The 17,176-nt window shown below is 46.9% G+C and overlaps 1 protein-coding gene across 7 annotated transcripts in view; it reads left to right on the forward strand.

Annotated features, from left to right (window-relative positions):
- Window positions 1-17,176, forward strand: part of ARNT2 (aryl hydrocarbon receptor nuclear translocator 2) — a 196,854-nt gene that overhangs the window by 143,136 nt on the left and 36,542 nt on the right. For all 7 annotated transcript variants that reach the window (XM_036844102.1, XM_036844101.1, XM_036844099.1 and 4 more), the window contains 4 exons: window positions 3,636-3,712; window positions 5,846-5,980; window positions 8,311-8,385; window positions 15,541-15,692. In XM_036844102.1, coding sequence (XP_036699997.1) covers window positions 3,636-3,712; window positions 5,846-5,980; window positions 8,311-8,385; window positions 15,541-15,692 — 439 coding nt within the window. The remainder of the gene's footprint in view (window positions 1-3,635; window positions 3,713-5,845; window positions 5,981-8,310; window positions 8,386-15,540; window positions 15,693-17,176) is intronic.

Raw genomic sequence — 17,176 nt, forward strand, 5'->3', positions numbered from 1 at the left:
GATAATCACCTCACACCTGTCAGAATAGCTATTATCAAAAAGACAGCAAATAATAAGTGTTGGCAAGGATGTGGAGAAGAGAACCCTCATGCACTGCTAGTGGTAATGTAAATTCGTGCAGCCACTATGGAAACAAAATGGAGGTTCCTCAACAAATTAAATATAGAACTACCATCTGATTCAGCAGTTCCACTTCTGGGCATATTTCCAAAGAAAACAAAATACTAATTCAGAAAGATATATGCACCCTTATGTTCATTGCAGCATTATTCACAGTGGCCAAGATACGAAAGCAACCTAAGTGTCCATTGATAGATGACTGGATAAAAAAGATGTGGTATATATACACAACTAAATATTACTCAGCCATAAAAAAAAAAAAAATGAAATCTTGCCATTTGTGACAGCCTGGTTGGACCTAGAGCGTATTATATTGATACTAAGTGAAATAAGTCAGGCAGAAAAAGACAAATACCATATGATTTCACTTATATGTGGAATCCAAAAAACAAGACAGAAAATAAACAAGATAAAACAGAAACAGACTTATAGATACAGAGGATAAACGAATGCCAGAGGGGAGGGTGTTGAGGGAGAGTGAAATAGGTGAAGAGAATTAAGAGGTACAAACTTCCAGTTATCAAATAAATAAGTAACAGGGATGTAACATACAGCATAGGAAATGTAACAACTTTTAAGGTGACAGATGGTAACTAGACTTATTGTGGTGATCATTTTATAAAAATATCAAGTCACTGTGTTGTACGCCTGAAACTAATATGTCAATTACACTTAAATTTTTTTAAAAATGTAAGTACTTAGGAATTTTCATAAGTATACAAAGTACAAGTATATATGAGGAAATTTTTAATACAGTTCTGGAAGACACAAAAGCAGGCGTACAAATGGAAAACATCCCCTGTTCTTGAGTAGGACAATTCAACCTTATAAAGATGTCAGTTCTCCTGAAGTTGATTTATAAATTTAATGCAGTCCTAATAAAACTAACAGCAAGCTATTTATGGAGTTAAATAAGTTGATACTAAGTTCATGTGAAAAAATAAACGTCCAAGAATAGACAAGAAAACAATGAAAAAGAAAAACTACAAGGGAGGAATAGCCCTGCCAGATACTAAAACATACAATAAATCCTCTGTAATTAAAATCGTGTGGTACTAATGCTTGATGCACAATTGGCCTCTGGAATAGAAGAGAAAGCCCAGCATTAGACCCAAATACATATTAGAATTTATAGTATGATAAAGGTGGCATCGCAAATCACTGCATTTTTAATAAATGTTAGTGGGACAACTGGATAGCCATTTAGAAAAAGATAAAATTAAATCCAGTATATCTCACACCCCTACACAAGAATAACTCCAAATGGATTAGGGATCTAAATGTAAAAAAAGAAACCATAAAATATCAGAGGAAAACATGGCTGACTTTCTCTTTAACCTTGGTGTAGGAAATGGCTTTCTAATTATGACTCAAATACTAGAGGTAATAGATTGATAAATTCGACTACGTAAAAATTATAAATTTTTTCAATCATCATAAGGGAAGTCAAAAGACAAAGGGCCACCCGGGAGAACATATTCACAACATATACCACAAAGGCTCAATATGCCTGATATACGAAGAACTCCTGAAAATTGAGGGGCAAAGGATCAAAATCCCAATAGAAAAATGGGGAAGGGACTTCCCTGGTGGCGCAGTGGTTAAGAATCCGCCTGCCAAAGCAGGGGACACAGGTTCGAGCCCTGGTCCAGGAAGATCCCACGTGCTGCAGAGCAGCTAAGCCCGTGCGCCACAACTACTGAGCCCACGTGCCACACTGAAGCACGTGCGCTAGAGCCCGTGCTCTGCGCCAAGAGAAGCCAGCGCAATGAGAAACCTGCACACCTCAACGAAGAGTAGCCCCTGCTCGCCGCAACTAGAGAAAGCCCAGGTGCAGCAACGAAGACCCAGCGCAGCAAAAAATAAAATATATAAATTTAAAAAAGAAAAAGAAAACCTTTTAAAAAAAATGGGGAAGATACACAGACAATTCACTAAAAGATAAGATACAAAAATGATCCTCAAACATATGAAATGATGTGCAGACTCACTCATAATTAGAGAAATGCAAATTAAGACAGCACTGAAATACCATTTCTAACCTATCCAACTGACCAAAATTAAATCATATGACAACATATTCTGTTGGCCAAGACTGGGGAAAAAGGCCTCTCATACCTTGTTGGTGGGAATGCACATTGGTACACTCCTTCTGGAGGGGAATTTGGCAACACCTAACAAAACTACATACATATACACTTACCTTGTAACCTAGAAATCCCACTTCTAGGGTAGGTGTATCTTCTGGGTGTATCCAGACCTCCAATTCTTAAGAAAATGTGTGTGCACAAGACTATTCTTTGCAGCCTTGTTTGTAGTTACAAAGTATTGGAAACACCTCAATGTTCATACATAAGTGAGTGGTAGTATTCAACCTTGGTTACTCTACATAACGCAGCAATATGCAATTCTGAAAAAAGAATAAAGAAGAGCTCTATGAATAATTATGGAGTGACTTTCAGGACATACTGTGAAGTGAAATAAACAAAGCCCAAAAGAGCATCTACAGTGCACTGCCCTTCATAGGAGAAGAGGAGACAGATGCTCATTTGTGCAAAAGAAATACAGCAAAGGATAAAGCAGAAACCTAAGGGGCTGGTTACCTCCGGCGGGCGGGGGAGGCAGAGGGGAGTGTGAAGAGGGTGGTGGGGATGAGGAGGGAGTGACATTTCTCTGGCCCTTACAGCGAGAGTCGTGTTAACACTCCCTCCACAGTCTGTCGTGATGGTCTGTCACTGTGCTTGTGTGATTCTATCACCGTGAACCTTCGGTCTGACCTAGTGCGAAAATACTTATGTTAAGTGTTAATGCAGTATAAAAGGGAATTTTCTGCTTAACAGCTCTTGTCTAGGAGATATCAGAGCAGAATGCTTGTTTCACTCCAACAGTTCTAACCAACAACAATGAGGATTGTTTTAACCAATTCCTTCCTATCCAGAGCACTGGTTTTCAGCGCTTAATCATCATTCCCATCACCAGTTTCTCCTTTCTATCCCTCGAAAACCCTGACTTTACATCAGAAGGGTGAACACTGGTTATGTTCTCTTGCCTGGCAAGTTAACCATTTTGGTTTTGGTGAGTTTTATTTTTTGTTTTTTGTTTTTGTTTATGATTCTGCCTCTGGTGGTCTTTGATTTTTGGCAACAGATAAGTGAAATATTTATGTAATTTGAAGTGCCCATATACACTTCTTATTGAAATTTCTCTTCTAACCAAGTGTTTTAGCCAAGTTTTGCAAATGTATAAATGAATAATTTGTTTCATCTTCCTTAAATTCCTCTGCATCATCCACAGATGCGGATGATAATGGACCATGAAATTATCAAAAGACATCAGGCAGAGAGAGGAGCAGGAAATGAGCGAGGGATGGTTAGTTCATTGGCTAGCTTCCCAGACCCTGCAGGGTCAACAGTGGATCTGTATCTTTGATTATGTAAATAAAATCATGGACACTTTTACCCCTTTTCAATTCATCTTGGACATGTCGTTGATGACTCTGGCATTTCTCATTTCAGGAATGACTATACCTGAAGAAGATGCTGACGTGGGACAAAGCAGTAAATATTGCCTTGTGGCAATTGGAAGACTCCAGGTAAGAAAAAGCTCACAGCCTTTTTGATCTCCAGGGAAGGCTTATTATTGCAAAGAGCAAGAGCCTGTAGGTTTGGATGCCTTTTTCGACCTCCTGTGTCCTCAGTATTGTTGGGTTCTGTGTCTCACTCTGGGGGAGAAGGATGAGGCTGAATCTGGGAGAAGAAGTGGGGCAGGGCCTGTGAGCTGTGAGCAGCAGAAGCAAGCTGTCCTTGCTTCACTGAGGGCCTGAGTCAGTCCGTCCCCACGTGTGGGCCAGTTACTGCAAAGTTGAGCTCTGCTCACATCACACCAGGGTTTTTAAAATTTTTTTTATTGAAGTATAGCTGATGTACAATATCGTGTTGGTTTCAGGTGTACAGCAAAGTGATTCAGATACATAGAGAAAGATAAATAGAAATATAGATAGATAAACAGATAGACAGATACATAGATACATAGACACATAGATACATAGATCGACACATAGGCACATAGATATCGGGTTGGCCAAAACGTTCGTTCAGGTTTTTCGGAAAAACCCGAACGTTTTGGCCAACCCGTTGCATAGACAGATATATCTTTTTCAGATTCTTTTCCATTATAGGTTATGACAAGATACTGAATATAGTTCCTGGTGCTACACAGTAGGACCTTGTTGTTTCACACCCCTTGAATGTTGCCCCATGGTCTGCAGGATAAAGCACTCACTCATCTTACGACCCCACCTCCTCCCTCCCCTCTCTCATGCCCTGTTCCCAAACCACAGCATGCCCTTTCCACAAGCCCACCGTGCACTTCCCCACCGTTGCAGGTGTCCACAGGCTGTTCCTTCTGCCTGGTATTTCCTTGTTTCCCTTCTTCTCCTTTCACAACTCCTTCTCCTCTTGTTTACTTCCTATTTCCTCATCCTTCAAGATCCAGTGAAATGACTCCTTTATCTGCTTAGTCAAAATGAATCATCCCCTCCTCCCTACACGCCTGGCGTTGGGTTTATACGTCAGTTATGATTCTTCACTGTCTGTTTTCGTATAGTTAGTTGAGGGCAGTCCCCTTCCTTGCAAGCTCCTCAAGGGCAAAAAATGTGTCTTTTTAATCTTTTGAGAATTAGATATGCTGAGTAATGTATATAAAGTCCACTGGCTTCATGCCTGGCACACACAGTAGCCACTCAGTCTTTCTCCTTGTGGCATCGAGCACCTTCTCCGTACTGATGAAGGGGCCATGATAGATGTAGTTCAGGGGGACACTGACCTTTCACATCCCTGGTTTCCTAGGTCTTACCATTTTCAGACAGGTGAATAAGCTATTCCATTCACATGTGATAAGCATTGGTTATTCCTTGCAAATGGGGAAGAAAGAATACTTGGGTAAATTCAGTTCACAAATATAGACTTTCCAAATATTTTGACCAGTTCCTTAGACTCATTTCCCATCCTTAGTAATGGGAAGGTGGGGGAAGGGAAGGGTATTAACATTTCTGAGCACCAGCTGTGTGCCAGGTGTTGTGCCAGGGTTTGACGTGCGGTGTCTCTCTGAACCTCACAACCACCCTATGAGGTTACAGCTTCCTAATTCCCAGGGACTGATAAGGAAACTGGGGCTCAGAAATGTAAAGAAAGTGGTCCACTCTTCGGGTTAGTCCAGGGTGTGGCCAAGGCAGTTTGAAACATTTTAGACTCATTGTACTCATGACCTGGAGGGATCTGTGAAATTAAATCCACATGGGGGACTTCCCTGGTGGCACAGTGGTTAAGAATCTGCCTGCCAGTGCAGGGGACACAGGTTCGAGCCCTGGTCCGGGAAGATCCCACATGCCGTGGAGCAACTAAGCCCACGCGCCACAACTACTGAACCTGCGCTCTAGAGCCCGCGAGCCACAACTGTTGAGCCCACATGCCACAACTACTGAAGCCCACGTGCCTAGAGCCCGTGCTCCGCAACAAGAGAAGCCACTGCAATAAGCCTGCGCACCACAACGAAGAGCAGCCCTGGTTCACCGCAACTAGAGAGCCCGTGCGCGGCAACGAAAACCCAACACAGCCAAAAATAAACAAATAAATAAATTAATTAATTTTTTTAAAAATCCACATGGATTGTTCCCATTCTTTAACTCAGTCTCCATCACCACCTCCCTGTGGATTTCTCCATCCAGGTGACCAGCTCTCCTGTGTGCATGGACATGAGCGGGATGTCGGTGCCAACGGAATTCTTATCCCGGCATAACTCTGACGGGATCATCACATTTGTGGACCCAAGATGCATCAGTGTGATTGGCTACCAACCCCAGGTAGGTGGTTTTGAGCTCATGGCAGTCAGCTAGAGATTTAGTTTTACTTAAAATGCACCTACTTCATTTGTTTGAGATATTGTACATCACAATATAGGGAAACACAGGATAAAAATCCATCTCCCTACCTGGGTACAGTAATGTCCTTCCAAAGCAAAAAAGAACATTGTTTGCCACTTCAATGCTTAAAATTAACTCTCCATTTTTTGTCCTAACCATTTCGTTTAATCTAGCTGATCTTTCTCAAACTAGAGTTAAAATGCTGTATGAAAAAGAGGCTCTCTGATCAATTAAGTTTGATTAACACCAAACGGGAAATCTCCTTAGGAACTTTAAAAGTATATTAGTGTGAAAGACGCTGAAAAGTCTTAAAGATGTTCAGTTAATTTTGTCTAACTGCTTGTTTCTCAAATGTATTTGGAAACTCTTTTTACAGGGGGCACATTTTCAAGGCCTTTATTTTAAAAAAAGTCCGTGAGAAACACAGAAGTCATGAGAAACACCAAAAGGCAGGAGAGATTGTTCCAAATTAAGATAAACCAAAGAGATAAAATAATAATATGCAATGTAAGAGCCTTAATTGGGTCCTCAGCCTGAAGACTTATAAAGGACATTTGGGAGGAAATGTTAATATATATGGAATAGTGGGTGATTTTATCAAATAATTATTGATTTTTTTTTAGGCATAATATGGTATATTATGGATTTGTGAGATGGTGTCATTTTTATGAGGTACATATTTCAGGGAGAAGTGTCATGATTTCTGCTAATTATTTTCAAATGATTCAATAAAAAATTTTTAAATATATGTGTATATGAAAGATATTCCATTATATATTTTATGTTTCACTTATATATTTATGTTTACATATATATGAAAGAAAGAGAAAAATGCAAATATGGCAAAATATTGACAATTGATGAATCAAGCTAAACGACACACAGGTGTTTATCATACCACCCTTTCAACTTTTCTGTAGATTTAAATTTTCAAAATAAAAAGCATTTGAACAAAAAAGAAAGAAAAAAAAGGAACAAAGTTTGGGCTATGTTGATATGGGTATTTTAATTATATATATATTTTTTTATAAATTTGTTTATTTTATTTATTTTATTTTTGGCTGCGTTGGGTCTTTGTTGCTGCATGCGGGCTTTCTCTAGTTGCGGCGAGTGGGGGCTACTCTTTGTTGCGGTGCGCGGGCTTATTGCGGTGCCTTCTCTTGTTGCAGAGCACAGGCTCTAGGCACATGGGCTTCAGAAGTTGTGGCACACAGGCTCAGTCGTTATGGCTCACGGACTTAGTTGCTCCGTGGCATGTGGGATCTTCCTGGACCAGGGCTCGAACCCGTGTCCCCTGCATTGGCAGGCGGATTCTTAACCAGTGAGCCACCAGGGAAGCCCACATATATATTTTAGAACAGACCAAATTGAAATATTGGAACCATTCATATAATTCTATATCTCTAGGTTGATGCAAACTTCAGATTTTGGATTGGAATGATGGGGAAAATTCATCTGTTTCCAAAATCACCATAACCTCTGATGGCCCTCTGTTTCCAGCCAGATCCATTTATCCACCGGCACCTTCCATGGGCATCTAGATGCTTTTTGGCACACAAATAAGACTTCCTTTCCACTGTCAGTGTCAGCTCCCACTGAGGCCATTTGCTGATTTGGGTTCTGATCGATGACTTAGTTTAAATCCTTTGCCATTTAAGGCACTTCCAACTGGACCACTTTCCTACAACGCATTTGCCTTTTGACGGTTTATCTTTTTATAGTTGGTTTCATTGCAAAACACTTTTGTTTGGGGTTAATGCTGGGTCCTTTGAATGAAACATAGAGGAGCAAAGGTAGGTAGTAAACAGGCTTTTAGCAAGTACAGTTATTTTATGATAACAGCATTTCTCCAGGCACGAGAGAGCTGCAGTTACCCCATTTAAACAATTCCAGTTTTCATAGGCAACACATCTGTCCTCATGCTATCATTTGCGTTCTTTTTGTTTATTAAAATATGTTTATTACAGTTTGCCTGTGCAGTTTGCCTCTCCAAGGCAAACAAAAATAAAATTGCGTTTTGAAGCTGCTGCTCTTAATGCCTTAGCAAAATTAGAAGTCGGTATTGAACATGCCGAAAGGACTGAGGATAGCGTCCCAGACGCCAGCTCCATGATTGCTCAAAGAGAAAATTTGCATCCACTTTTTTCCCCCTAATGATGGTGTGAGCTAAAGGGTTGAAGGGGGTGTATGTGAACGCTCTTGTCTAACAGTGAGATATAAAAACATGAAATGTGGGATTGGAGATTATTAAAGCTTGTCTCTTTATTTAGGATCTTCTAGGAAAGGACATTTTGGAATTCTGCCACTCTGAGGATCAGAGCCATCTGCGGGAGAGCTTTCAGCAGGTACCCCCAGTGCTCATTTAGAGCTGATGTAGAAGCCAGGTGCACACGGATGTAGTCCTTCGATGTGCCAGGCAGGCCAGCAGGGTCCCACCGAAGGCATCAGTCAGGGCCCCTGCCATGAAGGAGCTCGCACTCCAGCGGGGACGGCAGACCATCAGGAAGGAATTTCTGTTCATGGGAGAAGAGCAGAGGAGGGGGAGGTTGGCAGTGTGGGGAAGAGGCCAGAACAGTCTCCGAGGGGAGGCGACAATTGGGATGGGTCTTAAAAGGTGAGCAGAGAAGAAATGACATTCTAGACAGAGGGGCCAGCACCTGAGATGCAAAAGAGCGTGGCCTTTTGGGAGAGTTATGAGTAGTTCCTCACGGCTGGAGTGACACCGGTCAGCTTGTGGGGAGGAGGTGGGCAGTGGTCAAAGATGAGGCCGGTGAGGCCAAATTCTGAAGGGCCTCATGTGCCATTGCGAGGCGCTTAAATTCTCTCCTGAGTCATTTAAGTACGGATTCCCTTGAGGATTTGAAGTGGAGCAATGTTTTTGAAAAACGATTTTGGCAGCCCAGGTATGCAGGAGAGACAAGGGTACGAAATAACTGGAGCAAAGGACAAATTGGGAGCCTGCTTCAGTTGCCCAGGTGAGAGGTGGTGAGACCTGAAATGGGGTAGGAGCAGCAGAGGAGATGGTTGTGGGGTCAGTGATGCTTTGGATAGAGACAGTGAAGGAGAGAGAAGGATTGAGGATGACCGTGAGGGTCTGAGAGGAAGGCCGCACTACTGACTGCATCCCGAGCATCATTATGATCAGCTACTGTTTATTGAGCACCTACTATGTGCCAGGCGCTATGGAAATCCCTTTCGCGCACACTGCTTTCCTGAACCTTCACGACAGTCACAGGAGATGGGCATTATTATCTTCATGCTACAGGTGAGTCAAGTGAAGCTCAGTGAAGGAAGAGCACCTTAGGGTCACGTGGGCAGTCAGTGAGAGAACCAGGCTTCTCACTGAGGACCTGCCACCTCCTGAGCCCGGGTCCACCTGGGAGGAGAGAGAGAGATAGCCAGTTTCTCAAAGGACTCCGGCGACTCGCTTCAGCCCCCGCAAAGAAAAGCACGGGCAATGTTACAGCAGAGGGGCCTTTAAATGACTTTTTAAGAGGGAATAATAGCTCGTCATTCATCTGAGAGAATAAGTCCTTGACATTCTGCTTTACAAGTGTTTCAGAATGAGGGCCTCTGACAGCCAAGCTCTCCTATTAAAGGCCTGGATATGTCTGCACAAGTAGACCTAGTGCTCCAATTACCCGCCGCCTGTGCACGCAGATCGCGTAACCCCTCCTGCGCCCTGCGCGCTCCGCTCTGTTCTTCCCAAACATCATCAGCTCCTTTTTTCTTTCCACCTGTCAGACTGCTTTGTCGTCCCTCTTCTGCCTGCGTCTCCAAGCCATGATGCCCTAGGGACCTTCTCTCCTTCTCTCTAATATCCCCCAGGCGATTTTTTTTTCATTAAAAAAAATGTTACTGGAGTATAGTTGATTTATAATGTTGTGTTAGTTTCAGGTGTACAGCAAAGTGATTCAGTTATGCGTATACATGTATCCATTCTTTTTCAGATTCTTTTCCTATATAGGTTATTACAGAATACTGAGTAGAGTTCCCTGTGCTATATAGTAAGTAGGTTCTTACTGGTTATCTATTTTATATACAGTAGTGTGTGTATGTTAATCCCAAGCTCCTAATTTATCCCTCCCCCCCAACAGTTTCCCCTTTAGTCACCATAAGTTTGTTTTCAAAATCTGTGAGTCTGTTTCTGTTTTGTAAATAGGACAGATACCATATGATATCACTCATCGGTGGAATCTAATTTTTTCCAATGATATAAATGAACTTATTTACAAAACAGAAACAGACTCCCCCAGGCGATTTTATCCACTGGATGACTTCAGTCCAGACCATCGCCTGCGGATATACAGGCACCTACCCCACCCTTGCACTCGAATGCACATTAACCTTCAAACATAGAATGCTCGATCCTCTTCTCACAGCCCACAATCTCCCTTGCACCACTGTCTTTCTGGTTGCAAAGGCCAGAAACCAAGAAACAGTCTTCACTCCTCCCTTGATCTCCCTCCACACAGCCCATCGAGTGCTCCTGTTACACCTCAAGAGACACCCGTAACCCGCCCCCTTCTCCCTCTCTTTGCTCCTACTGACCTTGCCTAGGCCACCTGTCCGTATCTCTCACTTTGACTTTTGCAACAGCTTCCTGGCTGGTCTCCCTGCTTTTATTCTTGTCCCAGGCCAAACCATTCTGAAAACGTAAATTAGATTTTGCCACATCTTTACCTAAAAAGTGCCGATGGCTTTCCCGTGCACCTAGCAGCAGGTCCAAGCCCCTTACTCACCACGGCTGCAGGAACCTCGCCCTGCGTGTCTCATCCGCATGTGTTCACTACACATGGGCCACCCTGGCCTTCTTTTGGTTCCTTGAACACATTATGCTTTCTCCCACCTCAGGGCCTTTGCACGTGTCTCCTCTGACCCTCACTCTTCACGTGACTGACACCTATTATCTTTTAGGTTTTAACTCCTGTCACCTCAGAGACCCCATCAGTGACTAACCTAGCTGAGAAAGATCCCCTAACCTCCTTCTCAGTCCCTCGTTTTTCCTCCACAGCAACTATTCCAGTTTTCAATTGTTTTCTTTGTCCATTGATTTCCTTTTTTTTTTTTCTGTCTCCTCTACTAAAACATAAGCTTCCTGTGGGCACGCTCCACATCTGTGCTTTTCACCATCATCTCCACCACTGGCTCTGGCGTTTGCATGTGGATGCTCTTAATAAAGTAGTCTAAATGGATCGTCACCCACAGCAGGTGACTTTCAGTTTGGAAAAAATGTGAAATCAGAATGGTTAAACATTCAATAAACACTGCTATAGTATATCTCTTATGCCATCTTTGCTAAATATGTGGAAATTATTATAAACTGCGTGGTCTAGCGTCGTCCTCTTTGGACTGGGTTGGCTTCATTTTCATATGGAAATGAAGCTCTAACAGTGATGGGACCCCCCCCCGCATCACTGTTGGTAACCAGCCAGACCCTTTGTCATACATTATCCTGTATGATCCTCAATCCTTCACAGTATATTATCATCCCCACGTTTTTGCAGTGGAAACCAGGGCTCAGAGAGGTTCAGTCACCTGCCCCGAGTCACACAGCAAGGCAATAACAGAGCTAGGGCTGGAGCCTGCCTCCTTCCAAAGCATCCATCCCCATCACCGAAGCCCCACACCGGCCTCACCATCTGACAGCACCCCTGAGATTTTAAAAGGAAAAGAAGGAATTTAACATCGATCCCACCCTGGTATCTGGCTTAAGTAACCCTCGCTCTGAGAGCAGCCACCTCATTCCTCAGGCAGGAGGCAAAGCCAAAGCAGCCACGCCCGAGAGCCGGCAGCCAGGCCAGGTCACAGGGCTCAGCGGGCAGCAGGCAGCAGCCACAAGGACGTCCTGCAGAGCGCCAGGCCTAGGCCCCTCGCTTGTGTTCTTTGGGTTCTAGCCACCGGTGGTCGGGGTGAGGGACAGATGCTGATAAAGGGAAGTGGCTTGTTTTTGCAAAAGCATGGAGGAGACTATGTCAGTTCGGAGTCAGCCCTTGAACTCTGGATTTAAACAAAAGTATTTGAATGGCCCTGACGTGAAACCTTGGAGTGGGATCGAGTTTGTGAGGAATTTTGAGATTGGTTTGTGAGGTCGGCTGGGAATCCTGAGTTCGCTCTGGTGTCTGCTCTTGGATTCCCTCTCTGGATCCCAGTTGACCTAGAAGTCAGATGAAAGAGTGGAACCCAGTGAGATTTGAGACAGGTTCCTTCTTTTCTCTGCTCAGATGCCTTCAATGGTGACGGTGGTAGTAGTGGTGGTGGTGATGAGTAAAGCTCTTTTCAGGAAGAGCTGGGCGAGGCTGGGTTTATGCCTGGCCTTTGTGATCTAGGACACTAGCATCGCACCTGAATAAGGCGCAGTTGAACATACCAGCCTGGTCTCCAGGCCTGGTCTGTGATACCCACACTGCCTTAACGTGCCTAGTCCCATCCCCCGTCGCACCTCAGGTCTCCCCGCCCCCAGGCATCTGCTCACGCTGCCCCTTCTGCCAGGAGAGCCCTCCCCAGAAGGCGCAGCGCGTTCACTTGCCAACATTTTACCCAAACCCATCTCCCTCCAGGAACCCTTTCTGGACCCTGAGAAAAGCCGTCTCCTCGACATGCTGGTAACCCGTGGCACCTGAGCTTGATCTCAGGTGGCCTCGGCCTGCAGCAGCTTGAAGCAGGGCTTCCGGTTCCCGGCCAGAGATTGAGGTCAGGTCGCGGCAGTGAGAGCACCAGATCCTAGCCGCTAGACCGGTGGCCAGTGACACAGCCCTGGCCCTTCAACTTTGCAGAAAAGAATCCCACAAAGGCAGAAAGTAGTGAAACAAGTAAAATGTTCATTAGGAGGAAAAAGAGTACGTGTGGATAGACACACGGGCGGGCTCAGAGAGAGAGTCACTTACATGGGGCATTTCTTCCCGTTTCTTTTGTCCAGTCATCTTGCTTTGCCTGGTTCTGAGTCCGTATTTGATTTATCTCAGGGTCCTCCCATGTGTACGCGCATCTCTTAGCCGAGGTGGATTCTAGTGAAGAGGCCTACGGGTAGGTTGACATCACCTACTACGGGTGGCTCCCCTTTCCTTTTTGACCTCCAAGGAGCCTTTCTGCACGTGTGTAGTCAGGAAGGTCTCCTTGACTTCGAGAATGAGGAATATGTGGTCTTTTTATCTCGTATCTGGGCAGGGCCCAGCTCTTCTCTCGCTCCTGCTATTTTGGAGTATCTGTCCACAGTGGGAAAACTCGAGCTGCTCAGCCTGGGGCCCATCTATCTCCTGCCTCAGTCTTATGTTTCTGTAGTGGTATTTGCTCTCTCTGAGTTACAGTTACCCATGCATCTGCCCTGCCTGTGCTAGGTGAGAAGCTCTTTGGGGACAAGTGTTCTGTCTCAGCTATAGTGATTCAAGAAAAGACAAGGGGCACAGGGTCAGGTAGACCTGGGATCCCATCCTGTCTCTGCTCCTCCTCAGTCATAAGGCTTTGGCAGGATAGTTAACTCCTTTGAGGCTCAGTTTCCAGTTACACAAAATACTGCCGTGAGGACTGCGTGAGGTAACACGCACAAGATGCTTGTACGTCGGCCCCGAGGCGGGTGCAGGACTGCGCTCCCTCCCTCGGCTCTTTAGCGACAGCTCCAAGGGCTGAGCTTGCACACAGGCCATGCCTTGGGAGTGTTTGTTACATGGAGTTAAAAAATTTCACACCATCTCAGACATCCTGGTTAGAGGAAACATGAAAAGTCTCCGTCCGCGAGCTTCTGAGTGTGGAAGACGTGGTCTCACGACGGGGGCGCTGCCTGTGTCCCGTGTGCTTTGTGCAGACTCAGAGGAGTCCCCCAGAGGACCCCTCAGAATATCGACCTCAGGGGCACGTGGCCTTGACCTCTGGCCAGCTTCCTGTTGGGGCTGCAGGCCGGCCGGCAGGCACCCCCGAGCACCCAGCCTGGCCTCGCCCCACGGCTTTGCTTCCTCACGTGAAGTGTCAGGAAGGGTCTCCCCTCCTTGCGCTTTTGGTCTGGTTTCTCTATCACGTGGAATTTCCCACCAGGGAGCCCAGCACCCTCAGGTTTCATCTCATCCTGCTCCCCAGGGGTGGCGCAGAAAGATGGTCGCCCCGGCTGCATCAGCCCAGGGCACGGGGCCACAGATGCATCAGGTCGGCCCAGGAAATGTGCTTCAGGTGCCTGCTCTGTGCCAGGCCCTGGGCTGAGGGTGGGGGAGACTCGGTGACCGAGGGGTCCCTGCCCCCAGACTGGCTACTGACGTCCAACCCGGAATAAAGCACAAGTGCCTCCCCGACCCCTAGGACCAGGTCCCCATTCTCATCTCTGATCACACTATGGTCCGCAGTCAGGCCGGCCGGCTGCCCAGCGCCTGAGGCCTTCCCGTCCCGAAGGCCAGGAGGGGGCGCTCCTGTCTGCCTTGCTTTGTCCTGGGTGCATGAGCACAGCCAGGCCCAGGCGCACCAGCCATCTGTGTCCTTTCTTCTCACGTTCCTGCTTCAGCCGAGAACTGCCCCTGAGAACTGCCGCCTTCTGCACCTGCGCCCGCCCGCCTCCGCATCTCCGGGTTTCTGTGTGTGATAGATCGTGTGTGTCTGCACAGAGCAGGAAAGCCAGCCGTGTGTCCGCTGAAACACACTTGTGGTTTGGAAGCAAGATCTTGGTTCCTGTCCCAGCTTTTCCACCAAAGTTGTCCGATCTTGGGCAACTTATTTTATTTCGGTGACACTCAGCATTATCCTCTGTAAATAGTAAAGCCCACCTCACCTAGTTCTTGTGAGGGTTTACATTTGGAAGTATTTTGGAAACCGTACTGCAACATAAAAAGTAATCGTAGAGGGACTTCCCTGGCAGTCCAGTGGTTAAGACTCCACGCTTCCACTGCAAGGAGCACGGGTTCGATCCCTGGTCAGGGAACTAAGATCCTTCATGCCACACAGCACAGCCAAAAAAGAAGAAGAAGAAGGGTAATAATAGATACATGCATACAAATAGATAATGCATAGAAATTAGTTATTTTGTTTTATCTCTCCCAGAGAGTATATCTAATCCAATCTACAATGTTAAACAGTTTAAGAATTTCTTAATGAGAGGTATGAATAAATAAACCCATGAATACAATGTCACGACGTAGCTGAGTGTGAGAGCCTTACTTCACGGGAGCACTGGCACCAAACTCAGAGCGCCCTAGCAGCCAAGGCGAAAAGGGAAACCCTCCAGCTTGTAGAGTTTTCATGATCTGATTTGTAAACGCCGAAACGTTCTGATATCAAATGGGCATTGACTAGTTGGTTTCTCACACAGTGGCGACAGAACAACCTAAATGCAGTGCCCTGCCTCACGGGGGAAGTGGACAGAGGGCTCCTGTCAGGTGACCGCTCTCTCCCACCCCCACCCTCCCTCCGTGCCTGTCTTTGGCTACGATGCTCCTGTCCTGAGCCCCCGCTGGCTGCCTCCCCCTCCTCTGTCTGGCACCACCCTTCCTCCCGCTGACTTCCTTCTCCAAATGTTTGCTCAGGTGGTGAAGCTGAAAGGCCAAGTGCTGTCGGTCATGTATCGATTCCGCACCAAGAACCGGGAGTGGGTGTTAATCCGCACCAGCAGCTTCACCTTCCAGAACCCCTATTCTGATGAGATCGAGTACATCATCTGCACCAACACCAATGTCAAGTAGGTACCTTCCCCTTCCGGGACCCCCTTCTCAATTCCCTCCTGAGGTGTGAGACCCCAGCGCTGAGCGATGACCCCCATGGCCCTCCCTCTCCGTCAGCACAGTCGGTTCGAGGTGCTCTGGTTTCCCATGCTGTTTTCGCTGCAGAGCCCAGCAGGGCAGAGCTGGGGGCTTCCTCGTGCCTCCGCGGTGTGCCTGCCGCCTGGCTTGGTTTCGTGGTCCTGCTGAAGCCGGGGGCAGAGGAATGAGGCTGAGCCTCTTGGCAGCGCTAGGGTGTCGGGGCAGGCGGCGTGGGGGTGGGCGCCCTCGGGACACGTGGTTTCTCTTCTGCCTGATCACTGACGCAGTCCTCCCAAGATCTTCGCTGGCGTCACCACCGCTGTGTCCCACGCATGTTAACACACAGACCCGAGCTCCTGTCTTGGCCCCCCCGACTTCCCAGCCGTGTGACCTTGACTGGTGTGTCCCCTCATTCCTCACGTGTGGAAGGGGTGATAACACCTCCCTCTCAGGTTCCCGTGAGGATTAGATGAGGTCCGGCTCCTAGATACAGGAGGGTCATGCCTCCTCTCTGGACTTCCTCTCGAGGAAATAGAAGTCCAGAGAACCAACAGGAACAAAGGCAAAATGATGTTCAGGTGTGCAGGAGCACATGGAAGCTGTGCCCAGTGTGTGGGAGGAATTGCAGCCTTCAGGGGCATGAGATGAGCTGACTGGTGAAACTGTCACCGTGTCTCCCCGTACCGGTCAGTGCACTGCCGTCCTCCGCTTTCCCAGGTTCCACACTGAGTCCGTGGAGTCTCTTCCCACCCTGGCCACCTCCCCATCCTCATCTGCTAACAGCCCCCCTGGGCACTGATGCCTCCGGGCACTCACCGTGACCTCCTGGCCTCCCTCAGGGCTCTCCGTTGCCATAGCCCAGCTCCCTGGGTTTGGGGGTTCCCATCTGGGTCCCACAAAGCAGCCTCCTTTCCAGGCAGCACCCTCAATGTCTCAGCTTTGGCCCTGCTCCTGGGCCACAAGGCACAGAGCTTGACAGCTGGGTCCACACAAGATCGCTCAGAGGACAGGTGACCATGGTTTCTATCCCAGCTCCCACCTGGGCAAGTCACCTGCTGTTTTGAAGCCTCAGTTGCTCATCTGTAAAATGGGGAGAATAACAGAACCCCGCTCCCGCCTCGGATCCTGCGCGTAGACGGTGTGTGTGAATCACCCTGGCAGAGTAGCAGCCCTGGGCGGTGGGGTCTGCAGCCGTCAGTACCAACACTCTGGAGGCGGCGGCAAGCCCTCTGCCACCTGCCGCAGCTGCTCAGGTTTCTCGGCTTGTTCTGTACGGGCTGCCCCAGATCCGCTAAGCGCGCGCTTTCTTCGAACCCTGCACACATCGTGTTGCCTTCCAGCGAACAGAGAAGCCAGGGCCCTCCGCGTGAGCCTCTCCTTGTTCACGTGGGGGTCTGTCTCCATCCCCTCCACTCCTGCTCTG

Source organism: Balaenoptera musculus, chromosome 2, assembly GCF_009873245.2.
Source record: "Balaenoptera musculus isolate JJ_BM4_2016_0621 chromosome 2, mBalMus1.pri.v3, whole genome shotgun sequence".
NCBI lineage: Eukaryota > Metazoa > Chordata > Mammalia > Artiodactyla > Balaenopteridae > Balaenoptera > Balaenoptera musculus.